Source organism: Malaclemys terrapin, chromosome 4 (assembly GCF_027887155.1).
Source record: "Malaclemys terrapin pileata isolate rMalTer1 chromosome 4, rMalTer1.hap1, whole genome shotgun sequence".
Lineage (NCBI taxonomy): Eukaryota > Metazoa > Chordata > Testudines > Emydidae > Malaclemys > Malaclemys terrapin.
The window spans coordinates 32,871,203-32,893,793 of record NC_071508.1 but is presented as its reverse complement, the minus strand read 5'-3'; the positions used below and the strand labels follow the sequence as shown (position 1 = coordinate 32,893,793).

Below are 22,591 nucleotides of genomic sequence, written 5' to 3'. Positions count from 1 at the left end.
CTTCTTCTTCTTTCATATGCTTAAAACCAGCAGTGTTAGATATCCAAGCCTAGGTTCGCAATCCACTTGATTGCTTCAGGGGAGGCACAGTGATTTGCAGAGAGCCCACTGGGATAGCATCAATGTCCCAAATGATTCACGAGGTATTCCATAGTCTGAAGTCCCTTTGCCCAGGCACAAATAGGACTATGCCTCAGTTCCCCTTTATGGAGACTATAGGTGCATCTGCCATGTGATGTGCGGCTGCGATTGAAAGTGGACTGTATTTTCCATGGGAGTGAAAAACCACTGGGTTCTTCACTTGGGGCACTGATAGGGTGTTTCTTTGGGACACTGGCATCCTTCCACCTTGCTCACCATTGATCTCTGGGGCGAAAACCCTGAATCCTCGAGCTCTTGCCCTGCAAGCTAAAAAAGTTTCCTGGATTTGAGTGATGACAATCATCTCGGGGTCTGTCCTGTTACGTGCTAAGGCACAACCAATGTCAAATCGGTATCTGAACGTCACTCGGTGAAGTCCCAGCCTGAACAGCAATCAAAACAGCCCTTGCTTATCACCTCTCTAATGTAATTTTACTCTCTCTAGTGTACCTATCAAGGGATATTTTGAGTTTTAGTTGCTGGAGGCCTATTTGGGGGGGGGAGGGGGGAGGGGAGGATGAAGAACCTGAATACAGTAGAATACAATAGATTATAAGGCCCAAAGGAACCATTAGATCACCCGTGTCTGACCTCCTGTATAACGCAGGCCAGAGAATCTCCTGTGGTGATCCCTGCCTCCAGCCCAGTATAGAACTGGGGATCTGTCTTCAGACAGCAAAGGATTGGAGAAGATGCCCCCCGAGTAGAGGCGATCTGTCTCCCCACATATCTCAGCTTCTCTCTATAGGGCAGCAAAGGGATTGCCCTTTGCCTGCTATACAGGTAATGATACTGATCTCTTTTGTAAAGTGCTTTGATATCTATGGATGAAAAGTGCTAGATAAGAGTTGAGATAAGTGTTGAGCTTTGGCTCTCAGCGAGATTCAGAGGGGAATTCAGGGGAGGCACAAAAGTAGGATTTGTGGGGAGAGGCTACAGCTTGGCTGACTCCTCTTGATCTCAGACACATTCTCTGCTAGCCACCCCATGCCCTGTCCTACTCATGCCACATGTTGGTTAGCTAATCAGAAGTCACCTCTGGTTGCTGGGTTGGCTGCTCTCCAAAGAATGGGGTATAACAATGGTGCTCACATGGCTCTTGGTGCGTCCTTCCACTAGTTGTGTACCTGACCCCACCATCGCCAGCCAGCTCCGGTATTTGTTCTCCGGAGTCACCTTGCGAAATTCTTGAGAGTCTGTGCTGTGGAAAGTGAGATAAGCAAATATAATGAATAGTATCAGAGATGGGGTGGGGGAGAGATAGGGAGAGGGCTGGGGCTGTGCTGAAGAATGCATATAAAGGATGACGCAGAAGGCTGCCAATGCTCTCTGGGACCCCACAGTTCTGCCCCCAGCAGGAACCATTGCCCAGAAGAAAAGGCAGAATGTTCCCCTGGGCCCTGGCTGTTCTGTGTGCGATCTGCGCAGCGACCAGTGCCACTGAGAAGTGCAGTGAGTACCAGCCATTCCCTAGGAGAGACCAGCACCATGACGGAGCCAGCAGGGTGCAGTAGCTGGGCTGGTTCAATATCTCCCTGGTGGTCCCTGAGCACAGTTAAGGAAATAAGCAGAGGTGGCACAACAGGTGTTGGTTCCCAGCATCAGTGAGAGCCAAGAATCTCCAAAGAAAGTGAATCCGTCGGGGTTGGGGGCGGTTCTTTAATTCATATCCTGGGGCTGCCAAGGTGGCCTCCTGTGGCACATGCCCTCCTGAATGAATGTCTGCTTCTCTCCATCTCCAGTTGTTCCTGCCGACCAGCAGTCCCTGGTCACTGAACTCCAACGTAGGATGGAGAGCTCTGTCGTCCTGCAAAGCCCACCGAACCCCAGCATCCTGATTGCTTTGAACCTGGTCGGCACACAGGATGGCACGAAGGAAAAGCTACTGGTGCAGCAGATAAAAGACAGGGTCATCAAGGAAGGCACAGCGGGTAGGATGCCAGAAATCAGAGATTCTTCTCTGTGTGCCGGATCAAAAGCCCACTGAAGTCAACAGGAGATTTCCATAGACTTTGAAGGGTATTAGATTCAGGCCTTCTGTGCATGCCCTAAATCCCTTCGCCATATATCCTGCCCTTAGAAGAGGAACTGGTATATCCTTTAGTCATAGAATCACAGAGATATAGGACTGGAAGGAACCTTGGGAGATCCTCTAGTCCAGCCCCTTGTGCTATGGCAGGACCTCGTAAACCTAGACCATCCCTGACAGGTTTGTCCAACTTGTTCTTAAAACCCTCCAGTGACAGGGATTCCACAGTCTCTCTAAGTAACCTGTTCCAGGGCTTAACTAGCTTTGGAGTTAGAAAGTTTTTTCCTAATAACTAACCTAAATCTCCTCTGCTGCAAACTAAGTCGATTCCTTCTTGTCCTGCCCTCAATGAACATGGGGAACAATTGATCCCTGTCCTCTTTATAACCACCTTCTACATATTTGAAGACTGTTATCAGGTTTCCCCTCAGCTTTCTCTTCTCTAGACTAAACATATCCAGATATTTAACCTGTCCTGATAGGTCAGGCTTTCTATACCTCTTATTTGTGTTGCTGTCCTCTTCACTCTCTCCTATTTGTAGGGTGACCAGATCACCCAGGTCAAATATCGGGACGTGGGGGGGGGGGGGGGGGGAAGGCTGGGCAGAGCGGAAAAAAAAAAAACGGCAGCAGAGCAAAAAAACAACCCCCCCCTCCCCGCTTCCTCCTCCCTCCGCAAGCGCGGGAGGGAGGCCCCAGAGACGCAGGGGGAGCGCGGGGCCGGGGTGAGTGAGAGTCCGGCCTGGCCCCGAGCGCAGGCAGGACTCAGTCGGGTGGTACCTGGAGGGAGAGTAGGGGGGGCGGCGGCTGTTCTCCCCACCTGGGCAGCAGGACTCGGGAGCAGCCGCTGCTGCAGCTCCTACTGCCGCAGCTGGAGGAAGCGGCCATGGCGCTCGGCGGCTGCGGCTCTGGCGCCCGGGCCCGAACCCAGGCCTGTTGCAGGGACCCAGCAGCGTGCACGCTGCGCGGGCCTAGCCCCTGGACAGTTGCGTCTGGGCTGGCTGCCCAGCTGTTGCAATCCCGCAGGCGGCCCCGGAGTGGGGGCAGCAGGCCCCAGCCCCCCCATCCCGCTCGGGTCCCACAGGAGAATGAACGGGGCTGTGCTGCCGATGCCTCCGCCCCGGGGCCGCTGCGGGATTGCACCAGCTGGGCAGCCAGCCCAGACGCGACTGACCAGGGGCTGGGCGCAGCGTGCGCGCTGCTGGGTCCCCGCAACAGGCCCGGGCTCGGCTGTAGGAGCTGCAGTGGCTGCTCCCAAGTCCCGCTGCCCAGGTGGGGAGAACAGCCGCCACCTGGCCCCGCGGGCCGCTCCCCTACTCTCCCTCCAGGTACCGCCCGACTGAGTCCTGCCTGCGCTCGGGGCCAGGCCGGACTCTCACTCACCCCGGCCCCGCGCTCCCCCTGTGTCTCCGGGGCCTCCCTCCAGCACTTGCAGAGGGAGGAGGAATGGCGTGCTTGGGGAAGAGGCGGGGATTTGGGGAGGGAGCCAATGGGGGAAGCAGGGGGCGCAGCTGGGGTGGGTGGGGGGGACGCAAGCCCTTCCGGGCTCCGGAGCCTTTGCTTTGGTCGGGACACAGGACAAACAAGCAAATGTCGGGACAGTCCCAATAAAATCGGGACGTCTGGTCACCCTACCTATTTGTCCCCAATTTTCTTAAAGTGTGGTACCCATAACTGGACACAAGACGCCAGTGCTGAGTAGAGCAGGAAAACTACTGTCCCTGTCTTGCATATCACACACCCCAGAATGACATTTACCTTTTTCGCAATAGCATTGCACTGTTGGTTCATATTCAATTTGTGATCCATGACAACCCCCGGATCCTTTGCTGCTGCCGAGTTGGTCCTTTCGTCTGCTGCTCAACCAGTCCATCCCTTCTGCCATCCTGATTTTGTATGATCACAGATCCGGAAGGATCTAGTGACCAGGTTTCCCCAGCAGCTATTGTAAGGAATGATGTAAATGCTGACCCCTAGTGGCAATAGCGAAGAATATTCCTTCCAGATGCATTTTGCTGAGTTTGGAGGGGACCCTGGCCCTCTCCCCCACCACACACACAACCAGTGAAGAGGACATTACATTTCCAGGTTACACACTGACAAGTCAGCTGTCACAATTACGATTTCATATCTAGCCTTAATTCTGCCCCCTTGAGTGGCTGCATTGCTAGCATAAAAGTTCTAATTACAGGATGTCGGACAATTTCTTAAATAAAACAGCATTTCAGATCAACAGGAGCTGAACTTATGAGCCACTGAAAACCAGAGGAAGGGGAGGGGGGCTAGAATAGAAAGATTAACTATCGCAGTAGCTGCTCCTCCCGCTATGTATTTCTATAGCTGTTTTCATCCCAGTCTGAGATCCTTTCATCCAGCCACCTCTGGGGAACAGCATTTTATAATCCCTCCCAGCAACACTACACAATGGTTTAACACAGGAAATCCTGTGTTCAATGGAAACAGGATGGCAGATGGCCTGGGACATGAAGAAAACTGGGTTCTATTCCTAACTCTGCCACTTACTCTCTTGGGCAACTCATGCATCTCTCTGGGCCTCAGTTCCCCATCAGTAAAATAGGGACAATTATTATTTATTAGGTGTATTATGATAGCACTTAGAAGTCCCAATCATGGACCAGGATCTGATTGTGCAAGGTGCTGTACAGACATAGAACAAAAATCCTTGTTGATTTTGACTGGAAGTTCTTTGGGGCAGGAACTCTCTCCTACTGCAGGGATGTACAGCACCTAGCACAACAGGGCCCAGATCTCAGCCAGAGCGCTTAGACGCTATCCTAGTAGAAATAATAATAAACCTAAGGTGGAATTTCAGGAGGAAGGATATTCTTAGAGCCGGAATTCAGGCAAGACTCCAGGCTTAACAGCCTTGCTGTCATGAAGAGCAATACGGGATCTAAATTACACACAAGTGCTCAGGACCTCAGTTTTATAGCCCATCTGATAGACAGCACCTGCTAGCACTCTACCAAGGTCCTGGAGGCTATACCCAACTCCGGAGGAAGAGCAGTAAGTCACCATCACCCCTGTGTAGCATGCAAGTGTCCCTCAAATGTTGCCCATCTAACAAAGCCCCATCACAAGCCCACTTAGCTTTGATACCAACACATGCTGTGCTGGCTGCCCCCATCCCATGCACGGACACCCTCACTCCTCCTGGTGTTTCAGACATGCAATCTGTTATAGCTTTAACCCAAGGAAACATAGGAAAGACATGATCTGTGTTGTGCCGAGGACCCCTTAATGAGTTAGTTACACTTTCTGTCTCTTCTCCGCTCCCTCTCCTTGTCCTGCAGAAATGACCTCTGGCGAGGTGGCCCTCTACGTCCTCGCCCTCCTCTCGTCCTGCGAGGATCCCAAGCGCGTCACGGCTGACATCAACTTGGTCGAAGTCTTGAAGTTGAAAACCAAGGAGGAGTTGACCTACTTGAGTAAGAGGGGGAGCAGGGCTTCAAAGGCATAAGAACTGGACCGGGACTCAGCAGGACTGGGTTCTGGTCCCACGTCTGCCACTGGCCTGCTGGGAGACCTTGAGCAAGTCACCACACCAATCTGTACCTTGGTTTTCCCATCTGCAATGAGGATAATGATCCTGACCTTCTTTGTAAAGCGCTTTGTGATCTACGGACGAAAAGTACTATACAAGAGCTAGCTATTAGTATTCTAATCAGGGAAGAGCTTTCTCACTAGGAGGGAGATGAAGCACTGGAATGGGTTACCTAGGGAGGTGGTGGAATCGCCTTCCTTAGAGATTTTTAAGGTCAGGCTTGACAAATCCCTGGCTGGGATGATTTAGTTGGGGACTGGTCCTGCTTTGAGCAGGGGGTTGGACTAGATGACCTCCTGAGGTCCCTTCCAACCCTGATATTCTATGATAAGAGACTTGGGGACTGGACTCCAGGTCCTTGCACCTTTGGGGTCCTGCCCAAGTGCGCCTGGAATCTTTCTGTCCAGGAGGAGTGTCCTCTGCAAATCTCCCTGGAGGCAGCAGTTGCCCAGGTCAGCACTGTGCCACCATCTCGACTGAGGGATCACTGGGATCTTTGCTCTTTTTCTTTACTCAAGTGAGTGGGGCACTGGTGGAAGGTGCTGTCCTGAGGGCTTAGTAGCTCGAAGGTCACCTTCTGTGTCCCTGGTGGGTACAGCACAGACGAGAACCAGGACAAGGGGTGCACTTCCCCGCCTGACCTACAGACACAACCTTTAAGGGAGGAGAGGCCTGGTGTGTCTCGATGGCCCACTGTTCAGTCACTCCTGCTCTGGTGCTTTCCAGGTGACCACGGCACGCCCAAGACGACGTTCTACCAGCTCAGCCTGGACACCCTGGCTCTGTGCCTAGAAGGGGCCAATGTCAAAGAGGCAGCTCTAAGCCTGACCAAGGAGGCGCTGGCCAAGGATTTCTTTGTGGGTAAGAGCTGCAGCTAAGAGTGCCAGCCCCTCCCAGTACTGAGCCCATGCCACTGGGGCTTGCTTCCCATCAGGCACCCTGCTCTGCTCACCGACGTCACCCCTAACATACCTGCTGCTGAGCCTCCCCATCATTGCCCCCTGCTGCCTATCTGTACCCCCATTACCCTGCCGTCCTCCTCACTGCCCCTCCCTGCCAGCTGCATGGAGCCATGCTCTGGAGAATGTTCTGCTCTAACCACCCTTGCTGTCTCCTTCCACCCTCAATGGTCATGGTGACAATGGGGCGGGGGTGATCTGCAGACACCGGAGCCATGGCGACTCTGGCACTGACCTGCGTGCAGAATGCTGAGCAGAGCAGGATCCTGGAGACCATCCACAAGGCGCTGGACAAGCTCCGAAAGCAGATTCTCAGGGCCGTGGAGACCAACACCGCCAATATATACAGCATCGGCTTGGCTCTTCAGGTACCCAATCCCCATCCCCTCTCTGCTGGGAGCACTGGCCTGGTGCAGAGCCCCCAACACACTTTGAGCCATGGTCTGGCTGTGTCATGACTGAGTCATGGTCCCAGCCTGGCCGGACACGACCAAACGGCCACGGGACCGCGAGCAGTAGGGCTGAGTGCACAGGGACACAGCCCCCTACTCTCCTCCCACCATGCCCTGCTCTGTTAGAAGCCTCTCCCTCCTCCTTTGACAGGCGCTCAATGTCACTCCGGTGTCCTATCCCTCCGAGGACTGGAGCTGCTCACAGACGTTAGCCAAGGTGCTCACCGAGATCTCCCAGGGAGCCTTTGACAACCCCATGGCCGCTGCCCAGATCCTCCCTTCCCTCGTGGGCAAAACCTACCTGAATGTGATCAGACTCAGCTGCTTGACAGGTAAGGGTAAGGATCGCTCCGTAGTCTCTTCCCCCACCAGCCACTTCCCCAGCCCCTTGGAGCAATGCAACAATGGCCCCAGGGTCCAGAGATCTCTCACCTGTTGCTTTACCTTGGTAGAGGTCTGAGCTAACTGGCCCTGATCCTGGCCTCTGCTCCACTGACCCCGAGAGAATAATCACAGTGTTGGGGGTTTCCCTGGCTGGTATAAGGCTACTGGAATAGGTCTCCCTCATGCCCTGCGGCTGGCCCAGGACCACAACAAATGCTCTAACCACTAGGGTGACTAGGATGACCAAATGCTCCTATATCCTCTCTCTCTGTTCCCATCTGCTCCTATATCCTCTCTCTGCTCAGTCATGGTGGAATACACCATCACCAACCACCTCAGGGGGCAATACTTCAACCACACCATCCGCGTGAGTGTACCCAAAGGCTCTGTGCTGCTCTCCGTCCTGCAAGTGGCTCAGCAGAACAATCCACAGGACTTCAGGTGAGCGAGGCAGGCCTCATGTGGCTACAGGTTCGTCCTCCCTTTTGATCACTCTCTCCCTACTGGTGCATCAGTTTCCCTGTTTGCCTCTGTCTCTCTCCTGATCCATCCCCTCTACATCCCTAGCCTTTCCTGAAGCCAACAGCTGTATCATCCCCCATCGCCCCGGCTCCTCCTGACTCTTGCCTTCATTCCCCTTGCAGCTACGAAACAAAGCAGACATCCTGGGGCCTCATGGTGGTCTCCATCAACAGCCGTGCTGCCAACTCCAACGACAAGACCTACTGGCAGTTCTTCAACGGCACAAAGCCCCTGGAGCAAGGTGCGGAGTCTGGGGGGAAGGTAGCAGGCGGGACAGTTGTTGGCAACCACCTGGCAGGGGAACATGCTTGTCCTCAGAGTTGCATCAGTTCTGTCCAAGTGGAGCATTTCATAGGAGGGCGGCAACAGCAAGAGCGAGAGGGATTCAGTCTGAGCAGCACCGCTCCTGCCTTATCATCCTGTCCCATTTCCTCTAGGTGTCGACAGCTATGTACCAAGTAACAACGAGCATATCGAGGCCATCTTCAGCACATATTGAGCACGCAGGTGGCCTGAGGGAAGAAGGGGATGCAATCAAGAGCGGGAGAGACCTCTTCTGTCGCCCTTCAAGATCACAAGCCGGGCAAGACCCCTCTAGGCTGAAGAGATACATGCCCAACCCATCACAGGGCTGTCAAGGGCAAATAAAAAGAGTTCTCTGGTTCTCATGGATCGCTGAGTGTTTATTTCAATCTGGGGTGTTAACACTGGGCTCTCAATAAAGCGCTCAGTTTCTGAAGGGCTCCGCAGTTTGGGATAGTCTCTATCAGCAATCTCTAGGGACAGATATGATTTCCTGCTTCTAAAGGGGGCCCAGATCAGCTCACAACACCCCGATTATAGCTGGCCGCCAAATCTGCATTAGTTAAAATTGAGACCAACTTTCTGTTTAAAGCTTGATTCTTCCAAGTGCTTCTAAAATCCACATGGTTATTTGGATTTCCTTGAAAGTTGGTGTGCCTCACAAGGTGCTTGCAAGAGTTAGTGTTCCAAATGTAGGGGCATTTGACCAAGGGATCCCCAAGATACAGCTCCTGAAAAAACATTTTCCCCCGTACAGTTTGCAAATTCGACCAGTGTATTTTGATAAAGCTCTTTCTGTCTAAAGAGGCTCCAGAATAGGCCATTCTCTCCCAGCTCTTACAGGGATACCATTAAATTTTCTCCCCATCTAAAGAGGTCCCTAGAACAGGACATCACTTCCTAACCAACACTAGGGGATTGATAAAGCTCTTTCCTTTTAACTGGCCCTCAGATTGGGTCATACTCTTCAGGATAACAACAGGGATCAATAAAGTGTCTGGCATTCCAGGGGAATGATAACATTCTAAAGTGGCCCCAAAATGGGACGATCCCTTTGGCAAAACAACAGGATACCATCAAGTAGTGGGTCTCAACCTTTTTCATAGATTCATAGATTATAGGACTGGAAGGGACCTCGAGAGGTCATCGAGTCCAGTCCCCTGCCCGCATGGCAGGACCAAATACTGCCTAGACCATCCCTAATAGACATTTATCTAACCTACTCTTAAATATCTCCAGAGACGGAGATTCCACAACCTCCCTAGGCAATTTGTTCCAGTGTTTAACCACCCTGACAGTTAGGAACTTTTTCCTAATGTCCAATCTAGACCTCCCTTGCTGCAGTTTAAACCCATTGTTTCTGGTTCTATCCTTAGAGGCTAAGGTGAACAAGTTCTCTCCCTCCTCCTTATGACACCCTTATATATTCCATACTGTCATGGGGTTGTTATACCGTGGAGCGGGGTGCTGGATGAAGAAAGCCAAAAAACAGGGGTTATAGCTCAAGTGGCAAGAGTTCCCCAGGCTGTCTCTTGTTCCTAGGGTAACAGGGCCCAGCCTCCGGGGTCAATACAACTGTCCCTGTCTTCAGGGCAGCACAGCCCAGCGACCAGAGTTTACGCAGCTGTCCTTGAGCAGTAGAGTGTGTTCCTTGGGGTGGTGACTGCCCCAGTGGTTGGTGCGGTGTGGGAGACCCAGGCCCACCTTACTCCACTGAGTCCCGACCCAGGCCCCTGAAAAACCAATTCTCCTGTGTTCAGACTTGGTCGCTCTCTGCATCCATTCCAATCTCCTGGGTCGCTTCCTACTTTCACTTTCAGCATAATTTGTTTCCTGGTGTTAACAAACTCTTCTCCATATCTTTAGTGTTTGACTGGGTGTCCGCAGGGGCCTCAGCGTGGTTGGCCTCTGCAGCCTAGGGCTCCTGCAGCCTCTTAGCAGAAGCCTGCAACACAAATCCACTCTTCTCCTCAGTCAGCCCAAACTGAGCTGAGCTGCTGCTTTTATACCTTGTCTCCAGTCCAAGAATGCCCAGCAAGGGGGAGGGGGCCTGGCTTCTTCAGCCCACAGAGTGTGGTTAACACTAGATGGGCCAGTGCGGGGTTGATAAAACAGGTTATCGCCAACTCTCGTGATTAAATTGCAAGTTTTGCAATAATTTGTATTTCTAACCCATTAGACCGCACTCCCCTCCCAGAGTTGGGGAGAGAACTCCCATCTCCCCCATCACCTCATTTCCAGTTCCCTGCATTGGAATGGCATCATCCAATGGAACAAATGTTGGTGCGACTGATGCCAAGGTTGGCAGCTGGATGTTCATAGAATCATAGAATATCAGAGTTGGAAGGGACCTCAAGAGGTCATCTAGTCCAACCCCCTGCTCAAAGCAGGACCAATTCCCAGCTAAATCATCCCAGCCAGGGCTTTGTCAAGCCGGGCCTTAAAAACCTCCAAGGAAGGAGACTCCACCACCTCCCTAGGTAACGCATTCCAGTGTTTCACCACCCTCCTAGTGAAATAGTTTTTCCTGATATCCAACCTGGACCTCCCCCACTGCAACTTGAGACCATTGCTCCTTGTTCTGTCATCTGCCACCACTGAGAACAGCCGAGCTCCATCCTCTTTGGAACCCCCCTTCAGGTAGTTGAAGGCTGCTATCAAATCCCCCCTCATTCTTCTCTTCTGGAGACTAAACAATCCCAGTTCTCTCAGCCTCTCCTCATAAGTCATGTGCTCCAGACCCCTAATCATTTTTGTTGCCCTCCGCTGGACTCTTTCCAATTTTTCCACATCCTTCTTGTAGTGTGGGGACCAAAATTGGACACAGTATTCCAGATGAGGCCTCACCAATGTCGAATAAAGGGGAACGATCACGTTCCTCGATCTGCTGGCAATGCCCCTACTTATACAGCCCAAAATGCCGTTAGCCTTCTTGGCAACAAGAGCACACTGTTGACTCATATCCAGCTTCTCGTCCACTGTGACCCCTAGGTCCTTTTCAGCAGAACTGCTACCTAGCCATTCGGTCCCTAGTCTGTAGCAGTGCATGGGATTCTTCCGTCCTAAGTGCAGGACTCTGCACTTGTCCTTGTTGAACCTCATCAGGTTTTTTTCTGCCCAATCCTCTAATTTGTCTAGGTCCCTCTGTATCCGATCCCTACCCTCTAGTGTATCTACCACGCCTCCTAGTTTAGTGTCATCTGCAAACTTGCTGAGAGTGCAGTCCACACCATCCTCCAGATCATTAATAAAGATATTAAACAAAACGACCGACCCTTGGGGCACTCCACTTGAAACCGGCTGCCAACTAGACATGGAGCCATTGATCACTACCCGTTGAGCCCGACGATCTAGCCAGCTTTCTATCCACCTTACAGTCCATTCATCCAGCCCATACTTCTTTAACTTGGTGGGTGGCAAGAATACTGTGGGAAACAGTATCAAAAGCTTTGCTAAAGTCAAGAAATAAGACATCCACTGCTTTCCCCTCATCCACAGAGCCAGTTATCTCATCATAGAAGGCAATTAGGTTAGTCAGGCACGACTTCCCCTTCGTGAATCCATGCTGACTGTTCCTGATCACTTTCCTGTCCTCTAAATGTTTCATAATTGATTCCTTGAGGACCTGCTCCATGATTTTTCCAGGGACTGAGGTGAGGCTGACTGGCCTGTAGTTCCCCGGATCCTCCTTCTTCCCTTTTTAAAAGATGGGCACTACATTAGCCTTTTTCCAGTCATCTGGGACCTCCCCCGATCGCCATGAGTTTTCAAAAATAATGGCTAATGGCTCTGCAATCTCACCCGCCAACTCCTTTAGCACCCTCGGATGCAGCGCATCCGGCCCCATGGACTTGTGCACGTCCAGTTTTTCTAAATAGTCCCGAACCACTTCTTTCTCCACAGAGGGTTGGTCACCTTCTCCCCATGCTGTACTGCCCAGTGCAGCAATCTGGGAGCTGACCTTGTGCGTGAAGACAGAGGCAAAAAAATCATTGAGTACATTAGCTTTTTCCACATCCTCGGTCACTAGGTTGCCTCCCTCATTCAGTAAGGGGCCCACACTTTCCTTGATTTTCTTCTTGTTGCTAACATACCTGAAGAAACCCTTCTTGTTACTCTTAACATCTCTTGCTAACTGCAACTCCAAGTGTGTTTTGGCCTTCCTGATTTCACTCCTGCACGCCTGAGCAATATTTTTATACTCCTCCCTGGTCATTTGTCCAATCTTCCACTCCTTATAAGCCTCTTTTTTGCGTTTAAGATCAGCAAGGATTTCACTGTTTAGCCAAGCTGGTCGCCTGCCATATTTACTATTCTTTCTACACATTGGGATGGTTTGTTCCTGCAACCTCAATAAGGATTCTTTAAAATACATGTTGGGTGGCTGAGGACACTCGGCTGGAGGTGGTCTCCCACTGGGCAAGCAGCAGACATTTTTTTCAATGAAAAACTGAGAAACATGACCTGAGAGCTCCCTAGAGACTCAGAACCCAGAAGGCAAAGAAAATGAACTCTCTCTCTCTATATATATATATAAATCTCATTATTTTCATGGAGATTTGGGGAGGGCCAACTCAGGGTATCAGAATGCTTGGGGTTGGTGATGTTTCATGTGACCCCACATTACAGCAGGAAGGAGTTGCAAGAACACACACACACACAAAATCAGGCCATTCCTGCATGGTTCGCACTGGGTACTAGTCCCCGCTGTGGGTTATAGGCTAGGGCAGGGGTCGGCAACCTTTCAGAAGTGGTGTGTCGAGTCTTCATTTATTCACTCTTAATTTAAGGTTTCGCGTGCCAGTAATACATGTTAATGTTTTTAGAAGGTTTCTTTCTCTAAGTCTATAATATATAACTAAACTATTGTTGTATGTAAAGTAAATAAGGTATTTAAAATGTTTAAGAAGCTTCATTTAAAATTAAACTAAAATGCAGAGCCCCCCCGGACCGGCGGCCAGGACCCGGGCAGTGTGAGTGCCACTGAAAATCAACTCGCGTGCCGCCTTCGGCACATGTGCCATAGGTTGCCTACCCCTGGGCTGGGGGATAATATGGGAGAGCCTCAGTGTCCAGCAGGGCTGGGGGTATAATGTGGGTGAAGGGCTCCCCCAGCATGAAGGGAAGAGCACATAGATCCCAGGAATCCTGGCTCCCAGCCTGCGTGCTGTAACCAGTAGGGTGACCACATTTTCCTAAAGGGAAAATGGGACACCCCATGGGGCCAGCCCTGTATGAGGCCAGCCTGAGGAGGCCACCCTCCTGTACATGGGGCCGACCCAAACTGCTCTCCGGAGCGGGTCTGGTGTGGCCACTACCCCCCTCCTCCACAGCCCGCACAGCATTGCACCCCATGTTTTTGGCAAAACTGTGTTTGTTCAGTTTGCTCTTGGGACAAATGCACCATTTTGCAGAAAGTCGGGATGGTTGGGACAGGACTTAAAAAGGGGACTATCCCGGACAAAATGGGACATATGGTCACTCTAACTAGATCTCCTCCCTTCCCTGAGCTGGGATGGAACCCAGGAGTCCTGATTCCCAGGCCTGCAGCACCCCACCCCCCTTTGTGGCTGCCAAGACTCATGGGATGCCACCCCCCCAGCCCGTGCTTTCTAGGGCGAGGCTGATGGGGGGAAGGGGAGGCAACAGCGCCCCCTGGGGACCTGGTCCGCTCCCGACTGCTTCCCTTCCGCCGGCCTTGCAGGCTGGAAACCCCTAGTCCCGGAACCAAATCTCCTGACTCTTGTTTCCCCCAGTGCCACACGCCTACAAGATTACCGGAAGTAGTTCCTCCCGGGAAGATTAAAGAACACTCCAAAGATGGCGGTGCCCTGTGGCCATTTCCCCCTCCCCTTCCGCTTTCTCCCTCAGTTAGGAGCTTCTCGGTACAGCTCCTGAGGCAGCCTCGTTTCCGGGGCATCCCGGCGCGAGGACACCACCACCCTCCGGAGCGGCGCGCGACCATGTGGAGGCGACTCGCGCGCCCGCTTCGCGCGCTGCCAAAGGTCCCCGGAGGTCAGAAGGTCGCCAACCGGCCTTATGCGGGGGCGGATTTAAAGGGCGAGCGCCCTTTCCAGGCTCTATGAGCCGGGGATGGTCCCCCGTTGGGCGCTGTCGGGGTGTTGTCCGCCCAATGAGGGGTTCTCCTTGGCCTAGTGTCTCTCGCCGCCCGCCGCCCACAGTCCAGCCTTGGCCTGAATCACGCCAACATCCGTTCCACTGGAAGGCACCGTTCATGGGGGGCTTGGAGCCGGGACTCCTGGGTTCTATCCCAGCGCGGGGAATGGGGTCTAGTCGTTAGAGCGGGAGGGGGCGTGGGCTGGGAGCCCGGAGTCCTGGGTTCTATCCCAGTTCTGGGAGAGGTTACCAGTGGGGTTCTATCCCTGTCCCCATTTGTAAATTGGGTGCATGCCACTTAGCCTCCTCTGAGAAGCGCTTTGAGTTCCTCTGTGAACAGTGCACTGTTAATGCAGCATATTAGAGTTTCATTCTGTGCTGGGGATCTAGGTCATGTTTCAGTGATGGCCGGTTATAGTCGGTGATAGTCTCGGCTCTGTCTCCTAAGGGCCAAGGATCTGTGCAAGGTCTTTCTACATCTCCTCTCTTTTATTTTCCAGATCCTTTTTCTGCCAGAGTCCTCAGTGCTGGCCTGAAGAGCTATGTGCTTCCCCAGGATTATACCAGTGAGTGCTGGGCTTGGAGAAATGCCAACACAGAAGGGCAGCGGGTGTCTTGTAATGTTAGACACATTTGTCACCTTCCTTGGAAAAGTGTTGGGGGAAGGTGTTAAGTCCCTGTGGGGGGCTGGAGTGGTAGGTGAGGGGAGAGCACTATAGAAAGCATATTACTAATTTTTGAAGTGTGATAGGGTATTGACTAAGTGCATCATCACCATCTCTTGGGGGAGCACTGGTTATCTAGGAGGCATGTTATTAATCTCGCTTTGGAGGGTAGAGGAAGCGTTTTGTAATCCTTGCTGTCAGGGAGCAGTGTATCAATTCTTATTTTTTTTTAATAGCTTTGGAAAATATACCTAGTTGCATATCTCCCTTGTCAGGAGAACACACCATTTGCTCTAGGTTGTCCTATTTCTTTTGTAAACACCTGGGGAGAGGAGTCATGTACCATTTTCTAAAAGCCAATGCACTTGGGTTTTGGACCAGTGTGGGAAGTAGACAGAATCTAGGAGCTTTGAGCTAACAGGTCCCCTGCCTCTCCTCACCCTGTTGTCTAAATGCCTCCCACATATTTGTATTTCTCTCTTGACTCCAGGCAAGACTGAGTAGTAGTAATTTTTGCTAGCTGCTCTTCATCCAAGTGCTGATTTTGGCTTGATATTGAAATAAGAGGGAAGCTCTGCTGGTTATGTTTGATGTAAAGAAGCAGTAAAGCTGGTACTTAGGCCTGTCTACACCTAAAATTTAGGTTGACCTAGCTCCATCACTTAGGGCTGTGAGAAATTTCCACACAGTTAGGTCAACCTAAACCGCACTGTAGATGCAGCAAAGGAGAGAAGACAACCACCACCAATCATGGACCTTCAAGTGTGTCATCACCTCAACCTAGCTATCGTCTCTTGGAGGGGTAGACTATCTACGTCCACAGAAGAACCCTTCTGTCGACGTAGGAAACGTCTATATTACTGTGCTATGGAAGCACAACTGCAGCACTATAGCTGTGCTGCCGCTGTAGTGTGGCCATACCTTTAGGTCTATATTGGCTCACCAGCCTCTTCCACCACCATCATGTAGATGTTAGATAAAATGGAGGAGAGGAATGGAGCTTTATGGGACTGCTTAGATGAGGGCTTTGAGGTGGAGGAACAGTAATCCATAACCACCCTCAGGGTTTGGTATGAGAGGACAGACCTTTGCCATTTCAAGATGTCTCATTCATCCCTTCAGCTTCAAGGAGGTGGGATGGGAATAGTTGGGGATAAATAGCAGGAGACCCCATCGTTCTCAATCTGCCACCCTAAAAGGAAGCAGTAGTGACTGAGAGAATTGGCAGTATTATTACTAGTGTCGAGAAGTAGTTTCTTAAGCAGAGGACTAACCCAAGCTGCCTTCTTGCCTTTCCTTAGAGAAATCAGTGTTCACAGTAGAGCCAGTGTCTCCCCTTGCTTGATTTAACATAACTAGTTGTAAGATACATAGGGTTAGGTCCCTGGCCACAGAGTTTCAGAAGCTCAGTGAGGAAAACTGGCTGATGTTCCCCTACTGACAGTTCCATATTTGCACCCTGTAGCTACAGATCTGTACCCACCAGACCAGCTGCCCCAGTGAAAAAGTGGAGGTGAGGCATACTGACACCTCTTTTTGTTCATCCTTCCAGACATCTCCATCCCTGACCGACCCAAACTGAAGTTCATAGACAAAGTTCCAAGTGTACCTAAAGTGAGGCGGGAATTCAAAAACCTACGTGACATCCGTGGCCCATCCACTGAGGCTACTGAGTTCACCCAGGGACAGTATGGCATTTTGGTGAGTGGGAGAGGAGGGGAGATACAAATTGAGGTCACCTTTGGGTTGATTCAGCCAGAGCAAGAAAAACAGAACCCCAGGAGCTGATCTTTTCACCCAAGGCAGCTGAGACCATTAGGGCTTACTCCATCCAGGACGAAGACATAAGCCAAATGAGGCCAAGAGAGAGTATGGAAGTGGTATGAGGGAGAACAACTGTAAATGGGTGGCAGAAGAAGCCCCTTCACCTGTATTTGAGTCATAACTCCTCCTGTGCTTGTGCTCTCTCTCTCTCCTCTTGCAGGCATTGGGTGGTGGTTACCTTCATTGGGGTCACTTTGAAATGATGCGCCTAACCATCAATCGTCACCTGGATCCCAAGATCATGTTTGCCGTGTGGCGCATCCCAGCCCCTTACAAGCCCATCACCCGCAAGAGCCTAGGCCAGCGCATGGGTGGGGGCAAAGGTGCCATTGACCACTATGTGACAGCAGTGAAATGTGGCCGCCTCATTTTGGAAGTGGGTGGGCACTGCGAGTTTGGGGAGGTGGAGCACTTCCTCACACAGGTGGCCAAGAAGCTGCCGTTCCCAGCCAAGGCAGTCAGCTGCCAGTCCCTGGAGGAGATGCGCCAGGCGGAAAAGGAAAGAAGATGCAAAAATCAGAACCCCTGGACATTTGAGCGTATCATCACCTCCAACATGCTGGGGATCCGCAAGGTTCTGAGCCCCTACGATCTGACACAGAAGGGGCGCTACTGGGGCAAGTTCTTTCTGAAAGACAGAGTGTAATGACCAAGTGGGGGTAGGAGGGGAAAAAATCTCAGGGACAGGTGCCTGGAAGGAACCTTGATCCTCCTTCCTCAGCAGCTGTGAGGTCCCTCCTGAGTGCAGCCCATCTTGTAGTGGTAGGCTCTCCAGGGTGGGCATTACTGTGGAGATCTGCCCCTCTGCTCCAAAGGTGGCTGAGTTGTGTGCAGTAAACATGGAGGTGCAAGTTCGGGTAACCAATGATCATTTTGGATTAATAAAGCTTTCTTACAGTGGCATCGTCTTGTGCCTGTGCCTCCGTGTCCTGTGTACGTTGGAGGCCAGAGGGGATGGTTAAGGGGCCATCCAAGGAGTCTCAGATCCTCTGTGGAGTATTAGGTTAAAGCCTGTATTGCTGCACATCTGACCAAGTCAGGAAGATGGTCCTCATACTGCATTATTGAAGTTCTAAGGAAACTTGCCCCATCCAACAACACTTCCTCCCAGCTGACCCACACACCCCACTACATACTGAATACACTGTAGCAGTGGTCACTGAATTGAACTCTTTATTCAGAAAGAGGCTTCTGTATAGATGATTGTGCCTTTAGAACAGTAACTATACAGATAACAGCTGATATAAATTCAGGGTGGGGGTTGTCTTAAGCACTGAGTGAGGCAGAGTCTCCTCTGCTCCACTTAGAGCTGACCCTCAAGGGGAACATGTCATTTGCCCTCTGTGTAACTGGGGAGGGATCATTAGATTTCATGGAGGTCTCCCTCTTTCTGAAGAATCTCTCACTAGTACAAGTAATGGAGGGGAAAGCAACCTTAGAGCTTTCCTCATGTGGATAGACAAGGACCCAAAGGAATAGAAGCATCAGGAGATGTATGGAGTGACAGCATCCTACTGCAGAAATGATTTATCTGAGGAGAGGGGGAAAACAAACAACAAATATGCTCAAGTTGACATGGTTTGGGGGTTCAAAATAAGTGACAAACTTTCAGGTGAAAGATTTTTCTGTAGGATAAATGAGACTGTCCCACAGCTAAACAAGGGAATACAGTCTATTTTGTGACTTAAGGGCTGGTCTAGACTGGGGGGGGGGGGGGGGGAGGGGGGAAATCGATCTAAGATACGCAACTTCAGCTACAAGAATAGCGTAGCTGAAGGCGACGTATCTTAGATAGACTTACCTTGCGTCCTCACAGCACGGGATTGATTGCCGCAGCTCCCCCGTCAACTCCGCTTCTGCCTCTTGCCCTGGTGTTCTGGAGTCGACGGGGAAGGCGTTCAGGGATCAATTTATCATGTCTAGATGAGACGTGATAAATCACTCCCCGGTGGATCGATTACTACCCGCTGATCTGGTAGACCCTAGCTGAGTGAGTGAAGGGCTTAACTGCCTTCCAAGTGTCAGTGATTCAGGTCAAGCATGTTCTGATTCCCACCCTCAGCAGCAGGAGTGGACTGGGAAAGAGCCAGAGAAATAGGGGTCACAGGAATCAGAGTGAAAACAGCTATATTGCTTATCTGGGGAAAGATGTTCTGACAGTTCAGTGCCTGATCACGCTTTTGATGTACTGACAGTTACAATGTCAGATGCGGTCTTTAATCCCTGTCCACCAAGGAGGAGAACTGAGTCTCCCAGAGCAACAGAGGCAGGACTGTGCCATTCCCCACCCTTCAATAAGTTTGTGCTGAGCATACACATTCCATTGAATGGATGTCCTCTGCTGGCTAGTCACTCTTCACACACAAGTGGGCAGAAGGAGCCACTAGGACTAAGAACAGAGTTGAACTAAAAGGTTGATATTTAGAAGCACTTTAAACAGCCAATAAACGTGGAGTCTGAAAATGGTTACATTGGAAGATGAACTTCCCTTCGTGTCAGCTAGCATCATCCCCATGGTGTCTTGTTTGGTTTTGTCTTTGCGGCCCATCCTCCCTGTTCTATTCCGGCTTCCTCTGCCCCTCCAGCCAGGAATGCTCTGAATGGTGAATATCTGACAGATAGGGTCCACTGGCCAGGCCTGTGACTTCTCCGTAAAGAGGAGGAGGTAGAGCTGGTGAGAAATCCAGATGGGAAAGAACATTTGACGGGTGGCACCAGGGTGCAGAGTGGAAGAACGGTGAAAGGCCATCTGCAAATCCAGCTGAAAAATCAGAGCAAGAGAGACACCAAAGGAGAAAGGACAGATGAATCTTGCAATTCCATCTACCTCACAGTCCCCTTTTCTGTCAGTAACCTACCATCCCTTGTTCTTTTTGACATTGTCCTCTTGATCATCCTTTAGGCTTGGCAGTTATGTTCCTAAATGGCACTTCCTGCATGCTCCTCAACTTTCCTTTCCTTAGATGCTGAATACAGCAGCTAGACACCTAGCAGGCTGCCAGTCTAGACCCCTCTTTCCCCGCAACCAGAATAAGGGCATAAAGCAATCACAGTACAGGGAACACAACCCAGAAGTACAGATACTGACTGAACCAAACACCAGCTCCCACCCTGCTGACCCATCGCACCGCTACATCTGGCTCACCTGTGGTGGGGGAGGGCAGGAGATGGGCACTCAGGCGAAGATGCCCCCAATGGTGGAAGCCAGGATGATGGCCAGGATGATACAACAGATCATGATCATGATCTTCTTCTGCTCGGCGAGAGAGAGAAATGTAAATAACACACAGTACATGCAGTGGACTTACAGTGAACTATAAATGGAAGTGAGAGGAGAGGGAAGGGTCACCCATCCTCCATGTGTCACAAAGAGCAGAGGAAGGGGGGCCATCACTTTGGGCTGGAAAAGAGGAAAGGGATCCATGGGTAGTAGGACGAAGATGTGGAGGGAGGGAGTGGGGCTTTTCTTTCACAGAGAACAGAAAAAGTTTTATCCTTGGTGCTGGTGGCTCTCGTGGGAAATGATCGCTTAGTGAGCTCATTTCCCTTCCCCTCAACTCACGTGCCATGCAGAAAAAGCAAACTCCAGCCATGTGCTCTGATGCCATCATTACAGGGGCCACATGAATAGCTAAATAGGAACTAGCCTGCCCCGCACATACAGCCATGCAGAATGTCATGCCCCCAAGGAAAAGACACAACACCCGTTATCTCATCTTACCAGAAGCACTGGATACTGCACAGCAGCAGAGGAGAAACCCCAGCCAAGTTTTCTGATCCACGTGGATGAAGTGGAGAGGCGAGGCCCTTCTGGAGACTTGGAACAACAGGCCAGCCTGGGTGTGTGTGTGGGGGGTTCTCTCACCCCTTCACCTCCCCAAGGTTCATCAGCGGAGCCAGGTGGCATGGAGATTATAAACAAAGCTCCTTCCTTTGCAGCCAAACCTGGTCACTGCTGCTATTCTGAAAGAGGAGCTGTCTCTTTAAATGTCAGTGAGTCAAGTGAAAGCAGTTCTCAGCCCAGCGCTGGAGGCTCAAAGTCCCAGTCTCATCCCCAAGGCAGTGCTGCTGTTGTGAGGCTATTTAATTCCAAACGGTGCTATCATTAACCCTTCGTTGGGCAGGTCACTGTATCTACTGCCTTTCCCCATCTGTTGCTTTACTCAGCCTTGACTCTTGCCGTGGGTTGGATAATTGGGGCAGGGCTGAGGCTGAGCAGAGCAACAGATTCCAGCCAGGAGCATTCTGAACTGGTGTATCCCAATGTTTGCATGGAGCAGTCTCTTCTAGGCCAGGACTTGGCCCCTGCGTGGTGCATTGGGCAGCACAGGCTGCATTACTCCGGTTGGGAGCTGGTGAGCCAGAGAGAACCACGGCATCTGTCCACGTCTGGCAGCCCTGCTAATAAAGTCTCCTTTACACTGGGAGGAGGGTGGCCTAGTGGCTAGAGCATTGGACTGGGACTCAGGAGCCCTAGGCTCTATTCCAGGCTCAACCACTGGGCAAGTCACTTCCCCCATCTGTGCCTCAATTTCCTCATCTGTAAAATGTGAGTAGTGATACTGACCTCGTTTTGAAACCTACTGAGGACCTGAGCTAGTTATGAATTATTACTGCCATTCATTCCAGCCAAGTCCTGTCTTTTTCTACCATGAGGGATGCAAGCCAAGGAGATAGCACCCCTGCCTCCCAGCCTCAAACCAGCCAAGAACAGCTAGGGTAACTATAGCTGGATGTTGCATTTAGGCAGTGGCGGCTCATGCAGGGAACACAACGCAGGCGAGAGCTGTTCGTGATCAAATGTAAATTCATTTATTTACTTTTTTAAATTAAAAATAAATCAAAGTTAAAAAAAAAAAAAAAAGACAAGCCAATACCCTCACTTGGTGAAACAATGACATTTCCCGTCTACAGAGCTCTGGGGAGTTTCAGGGGCATCTCAGGGCTGCAATGGCAACCCTGCCCAGGCAGCATGCTCCATACCCACTATCTAGAAAATCACAGACATCAAGACCTAGAGGAGAAGACGAAAAATGGAAACTTCCTCCCAGCTCCGTCTGTTCACCAAAGGGTAATGGCCAAGTGCAGTCCTACATCAGGAGAGTGGGTCATGGGGCATCAAGCTGGTGAGTGCTAAGTGGGTCTAAGATGTGCAGCCTCTAGCACATCAGGAAGGATGGTGGGGGTGGAAGTGTGCACCTGGACCAGCCAGATGCTGCTAGGGCAGGGAGTTTAGCTCCCTTCACGGACAAGAATCCCCCATCCTGACTAATAAGGGCTATCACCCCTTATCTTTCAACAAGGGGAGAGGACATTTGTCAAGTGAATTTACTATAGCTCTTGGGCCCTGTTTATCCTCCAAGCAGGCACAACATAGGTAGGCTTCCCCCATCCCTCTGCCCTGGGAAAATCACCACTGATTCAGTCCTTAGCTTCTCTATTGAGGCTTCCAAGCAGAGAGCCCGATTGGTGTAATGGCATTTCTGCGATCCAGAGATCTGTCCACTGGGAATGGGGCCCCAAGACCTTAATCCCCCTTTCCCACCAAGGCCACCAAACGGCTGTCATGCAGCTGTTGGTCATGCCCGACTCGGGTGGATCACACCCAAACCCACATCACACCAGTAAAA

The 22,591-nt window shown here is 51.2% G+C and overlaps 3 protein-coding genes across 3 annotated transcripts in view; 2 read left to right on the top strand and 1 right to left on the bottom strand.

Annotated features, from left to right (window-relative positions):
• The window catches only part of LOC128836602 (zona pellucida sperm-binding protein 3-like), a 29,448-nt gene extending 24,303 nt beyond the window's left edge, over positions 1-5,145 (bottom strand). The window contains exon 1 of the mRNA XM_054027009.1: positions 3,929-5,145. Within this exon, the coding sequence (XP_053882984.1) occupies positions 3,929-4,055 (127 nt within the window). The 5' untranslated portion in view covers positions 4,056-5,145. The remainder of the gene's footprint in view (positions 1-3,928) is intronic.
• On the top strand, positions 1,451-8,716 carry CBLIF (cobalamin binding intrinsic factor). The gene is made up of 9 exons (XM_054027013.1): positions 1,451-1,593; positions 1,884-2,072; positions 5,485-5,619; positions 6,462-6,596; positions 6,899-7,062; positions 7,298-7,478; positions 7,836-7,971; positions 8,175-8,293; positions 8,490-8,716. Exons 1-9 carry the CDS (start codon positions 1,464-1,466, stop codon positions 8,549-8,551), a joined length of 1,251 nt encoding a protein of 416 aa, XP_053882988.1. The 5' UTR covers positions 1,451-1,463; the 3' UTR covers positions 8,552-8,716.
• Positions 8,717-14,186: 5,470 nt separating this feature from the next.
• On the top strand, positions 14,187-17,864 carry MRPL16 (mitochondrial ribosomal protein L16). Its single transcript, XM_054025928.1, has 4 exons — positions 14,187-14,370; positions 14,973-15,038; positions 16,690-16,838; positions 17,122-17,864. Exons 1-4 carry the CDS (start codon positions 14,319-14,321, stop codon positions 17,605-17,607), a joined length of 753 nt encoding a protein of 250 aa, XP_053881903.1. The 5' UTR covers positions 14,187-14,318; the 3' UTR covers positions 17,608-17,864.
• The last annotated feature ends 4,727 nt before the right edge of the window (positions 17,865-22,591 follow it).

Coding starts and splice junctions, on each gene's coding strand:
- CBLIF (XM_054027013.1), top strand. CDS start 1,464: ATGCTCTCTGGGACCCCACAGTTCTGCCCCCAGCAGGAACCATTGCCC. Junction 7,479..7,835: donor CAGACTCAGCTGCTTGACAG/GTAAGGGTAAGG, acceptor CTCTCTGCTCAG/TCATGGTGGAATACACCATC. Junction 8,294..8,489: donor CACAAAGCCCCTGGAGCAAG/GTGCGGAGTCTG, acceptor CATTTCCTCTAG/GTGTCGACAGCTATGTACCA.
- MRPL16 (XM_054025928.1), top strand. CDS start 14,319: ATGTGGAGGCGACTCGCGCGCCCGCTTCGCGCGCTGCCAAAGGTCCCC. Junction 15,039..16,689: donor GCTTCCCCAGGATTATACCA/GTGAGTGCTGGG, acceptor TCATCCTTCCAG/ACATCTCCATCCCTGACCGA. Junction 16,839..17,121: donor AGGGACAGTATGGCATTTTG/GTGAGTGGGAGA, acceptor CTCCTCTTGCAG/GCATTGGGTGGTGGTTACCT.